Below are 5,019 nucleotides of genomic sequence, written 5' to 3' on the forward strand. Positions count from 1 at the left end.
CCAAGAAATGAATGTATCTAAATATATTTTAGTTGTAGATACATCCATTTTTGTGACAAGTAACTCGGAATGGAGAGAGTAGTACTCACTTTTATATACTCGGATGTTGGTACCAATTGACATGGTAAAACAACAAAGCATATGCAACCAACAGGTATGTTGGGATGGCTCCATCTTGTTGAATCCTTGACATTTCAAATTCATCTGATATGCACAAACAAAAGTATGGTATTGGATCCATTGTACAGCAAGAACACTGAGCAGCACTGTATCAGGAATTACATTTGGGCCTTTAACTACAACTCATGGAATTCGTTCTGACAGTGCCAACCGTATGTTTCACTATAGCTTGTCATCCAGAGGTTTACTACTGTACATATCACTTTTTGAGGGATACTGTATATATCGCTGCCTGTTTGAGGTACAGTTATGTTCAGAACGATCAGCTACGTACTGCTGCTTTTAGCCTGTTGATGATTGGTTCTTTACACCACGAATATGAACGGATCAGCGATAGTTTCTGCACCTGTATGTCCGGGGGTTGTACGACCTCCTCTGCAGCCATGAAACGATAGCCGCAACATCGTCCTGTGAGGATGATGGTGTTGATGACGATGACGACGCCGCCGCCTCGGGAGGGAGGTTGTCAGCTTGTCTTGCTCGACCAGATGGTGTTGATGATGCGATGAAGCTACGCCAGAGCCGATCAACCATCTCCTTGCACATGTCGTCGCCGTCGCCATCGTCGCGGAACGACTCCAACTTGTCGATGATGTCCTGCATGGCCAGGTGGAAGCCCTCGACCTGCAACAAGATGCTGTGAGCCTCGTCCACCAGCCTGTGGTTCCGCATGAGAGATATGGCGGCATCCGCCACCCCCTCCCGCACAAATCTGCTCCAGTTCTCCTCGGCCTCGCACAGGCTGGCCAGCGCCACCGCCACCGTCTTCTTCACATCAATGTCTCCCACCAGCAGCAGCTCCATCAGTGGAGCAAACCCTCCAAGCTCACCGATCTTGATCTTGTTGTAGTAGTTGTCAGCCAGCAGCCCAAGGATCCGAGCGCACTTGGCCCTGGTGGGCACTGGCCCCAGCAATGCCCTCGCGATCAGCACGGGTATGGCGTACCGGTCGTCTCCGAAAACCTCCTTGTTGGGGCTGTAGGAAGCTGCCATGGCAAGGATTTCCAGGACGACGTCGTCTAGCTCAGGGTGAGGCTCCAGGCATGTCTCCGGCAGGACGCAGGCGAGCTTCGTTATTGTCCCTGGGCTGTGCCCCAGCAGATGCAGGAATGAGCACCGCTCCTGGTCGGCCAGAAGGCGCAGGATAGCCTCGTAATCTTGTTTAGAGCTCCTGGGGGAGTTGGCCAAGAGGGTGACTTCCTTGAACAGGGCTTCCTCCTCGGGAGAGATAGCTGGTGGATCGGTAGGTGCTGTCATATCACTCATCCTGTTTGCGGCACGCCAACGCGAAATGTACAGCGCAATGAGCGCATCAGGGATGAAGATGCTGTGCGTGAGGACCTCGCCGGTAACTGGACACATGCGTTTGTTTTTCTTCCACCATTTCTCCAGTTCAGACTGATCTACCGTCTGCAGCCAGCAACCAAGGAGATCAAACATACGAAAATAAGAAAAACTCACGGTAATGCAGCTCAGGTATTACAGTTCTATCAACATTCAGTGTCTGTCTATATGATAATTAAAGAAGAGTAGTAGTAAAAAAATGCAGCAAACAAGACACGCTAACAAAACACAAGCAATAGGAGTTTTGTTTTGCCATTCCTTTTTTCAAATGCATCGAGACATAAAGCTTTTGTGTTTTCTTGGGAGGAAAAAAGAAAGAATGCCCAACCGAGAACTAATAAAGTGCTATGGTTTCAGAAACCCTTCTAACAGTTCCTCTTATGAGATTGATATCCACTAGTATCCCGATCAGTATAACAGCACGACCTTATTTGAACAAACACAACCATATACTCCCTCCGTCCGGAAAAGCTTGTCCCAAACTTGTCTCTCAAATGGATGTATCTAGCACTAACTTGGTGCTAGATACATCCATTTGAGGGACAAGTTTTTTCAGACGGAGGGAGTATCTAGAAACTCAACAAGCAAGCATCTACAGTTCTACGCAAAGGATCTCAAATTCTCAATTAACCTTTGCACTGCAACCAAATAAGATTTCATAGTGAGGAATGATGAAAATCAATCTGAGTTCTTGAATCTGTAGAAACAATAGCATTACATATTTTCATGGTCAGATAAGAAATATTCTTGCTAACAAGAAACAAAGCTTTTCAATCACATATCATCTCCAAAGTGGTCTCAAAAGATGAATACAATGCCCATCCAACACTACTAAATAACTGAAAATCAAGAACAACAGTACAACACCCATTGCATCATCTCAGCAGAAAAACTATCTGCAGGATTTTTAACCGAACAGTTTTTTCATCAGATCAATCCCAGCTACAAGTAACTCCATTCAGTACACTAATTTTTCACTTTAACTTCAGGGATATTATCTGATCAAATTTTGGTGACAAGTTCAACTTTTACAGATCACACTTTACAAAGTTATTTTTTATATAATTACATTCAAGCTTCTGAATTATGCTCAATCCAACATGCTGAACCACCCCAAGTCCACAACCAATAAAACACTAGGATTTCAGAAACATTTCTATTTTTTCCCCCTCAATCCACTAAGTATCCCAAGTTCCCGACCAGTATAACATATTTTAACCAAAATGCTGTTATATGAATTAGTACGTCTGATCCTCAAAATTCTTCAGAAATAAACTCAAGAGAGACATGAAGAGTAAGCAAAAGTTTAAGGATCTCAATTGACCCTGACACAACAATCTAACAAGATTTCATATAGAGATAAAAATCATGCTAACTTCAAAGTCTGAACTAACCTGAACATTTCAACTACATAAGAGTTTCCAAACTGGTCTTACAAGATGAAGACAGTGCGCATCCATGTTCCAAACAAAAGTAATTAAGTAAAAGTACTTCAAATGTTACAAGACCCATTGCATTAGTTAATCCCAAACAAGTGAAACAGCACGCAACTGGCCCAAGAAGTAACTCCACCGCAACACACTAGTTTTTCTCTGGATTTAACTTCAGTGATATTATCTGATCAAATTTTAGTGAGAAGTTCAACTTTTATAGATCACGTTACAACAATATATTACATATCAAGCTTCTCAATTATGCTCAATCCAACATGCTGAACTGCCCCAAGTCCGTAACTAATAAAACATTTTGGTTTCAGAAACACTTCTAAATTTCTTCCTCAATCCAGTAAGTATCCCAAGTTCCCAACCAGTATCACATATTTGAACCAAAATGCTGTTATATGAAACTAGACAAATTATAGTACGTCTGATCCTCAGCGAGATCCTATGATCCAAAGGGCAATACTCAAAATTCTTCAGAAACAGACTCAAGAGAGACTTGAAGAGTAAGCAAACTTTAAGGATCTCAATTGACCCTGACACAACAATCTAACAAGATTTCATAGAGATAAAAATCTGAACTAACCTGAACATTTCAACTAGATAAGAGTTTCCAATCTGGTCTTACAAGATGAAAAGTACTTCAAATGTTACAAGACCAATTGCATTAGTTAATCCCAAACAAGTGAAACAGCACAAACAGCACGCAGCTGGCAGAAGAAGTACATCTCAGAGAGCAGGTGAAAGATTTAACGAACCTTTCCAGAGGTGATGACGACTGGTTTCTCCATGAACTTCTTGGAGAAAGGGCACAAGAAGAACTCCGGCACGGCTACTGGACCAATCCATAACCTCCTGGCATCGGCGCTGCAACGGTGGAGTTCATCGGACCGGGCGGCCTCCAGAGCCCGGAATGCGCACTCGAAGAGCTCGAGCGGGGGCACCGCTTTCTCCTCGTGGGAGCACAGGTCCGTGAACCAGGCGAGCTCGGCGACCGCCTCCATTTTTCGTAACCACCTCTCTAGACCCGCCAGGTCGACCACCTTCCGGTCGAGAAGGAGCTCCTTCTTGATCTTCTCCGTCCTGGGGCCTGCGGTGGCGCCCATCGTCGCCTCCAAGAACTGGGCGGCGAACTGGCCAAGAACCTCCGCCGCGTCGACAACTTTCGGCGGCGCCTCGAGCGGAGGGAAGGAGAACTCCCGTTCCGCCGCCACCTCCTGTGCTCGACCTCCTGTGATGGAAGCGGAGCTCGTGCTCGTATCCGGTGGAGGGACCAGCCTCGGCCTCGCGCTCTGATCTCTCGTCGAGGAGACGGTCTCCTCCATGGCACCGAGGTCCCAGTCGAAGGATCCCCCAGGACCACCTGCGCCGCCAGAACCGGCACCATCTGGAGCCGCAGGGACAAGCGTCACCCTTGCGGACCTTCGCGTCCGCACCGAGTGGGGGACGGGCCTCGAGCCGGCGCCAGGCGGAGGAGACGGCGACCTCGACCCAGCGCCAGGCGTAGGAGACGGCGACCTCGACCCGGCGCCAGGCGGAGGGGACGGCGACCTCGACCTCGGCCCGAAGAATTTGTGGGGCCCGTGATCAGCCGAAGGAGACTGCGCCCGCGCTGCCCGCCCCCGCCTGCGCAGGCCGGGCTCTTCCTCCTCCTTGATCCCCTCCTCCGTCCAGTCCTGGATGCGGTCCATTGATGGGCGTCGCCGTTCGTCGCGTTCTTGGCCTCTTCTTGGCAGGCGCAATGTGGGTGGGAGGGGGAGGGGGAGGGCTTTTGGGGGGATTTGGCTTTTGGCGGCAAGGAGATGGATGTGAAATTGCGAACGGAGTGGAGATTACCACGCTACGCTACGATGGCTTCCTTTTATAACCGGAAAGAGGAAGGCGGGGAAAGAGGAAGGGGTCCTGGTCCAGGATTACCAACAGCAGACGTCTATTCCGCCCTCAAGATTTGTGCAGGCCAATTTTATGCCGACTCTTTCTCTCGCAACCTGTTTGGTAAACACTCGGGCAGGGAAATGGGAGTTTGCACAAGGGTGTTTATGAAGGGATTAGGCAT

At 47.9% G+C, this 5,019-nt stretch overlaps 1 protein-coding gene across 1 annotated transcript; it reads right to left on the minus strand.

Annotated features, from left to right (window-relative positions):
• Positions 1-247: 247 nt before the first annotated feature.
• Positions 248-4,708, minus strand: LOC119367800. Its single transcript, XM_037633207.1, has 2 exons — positions 3,722-4,708; positions 248-1,590 (listed from the first exon to the last, which is right to left on the minus strand). Exons 1-2 carry the CDS (start codon positions 4,652-4,654, stop codon positions 508-510), a joined length of 2,016 nt encoding a protein of 671 aa, XP_037489104.1. The 5' UTR covers positions 4,655-4,708; the 3' UTR covers positions 248-507.
• Positions 4,709-5,019: the final 311 nt, after the last annotated feature.

Source organism: Triticum dicoccoides, chromosome 2B (genome assembly GCF_002162155.2).
Source record: "Triticum dicoccoides isolate Atlit2015 ecotype Zavitan chromosome 2B, WEW_v2.0, whole genome shotgun sequence".
Classification (NCBI taxonomy): Eukaryota; Viridiplantae; Streptophyta; class Magnoliopsida; order Poales; family Poaceae; genus Triticum; species Triticum dicoccoides.

Coding starts and splice junctions, on each gene's coding strand:
- LOC119367800 (XM_037633207.1), bottom strand. CDS start 4,654: ATGGACCGCATCCAGGACTGGACGGAGGAGGGGATCAAGGAGGAGGAA. Junction 1,591..3,721: donor TCGTCATCACCTCTGGAAAG/GTTCGTTAAATC, acceptor TGCTGGCTGCAG/ACGGTAGATCAGTCTGAACT.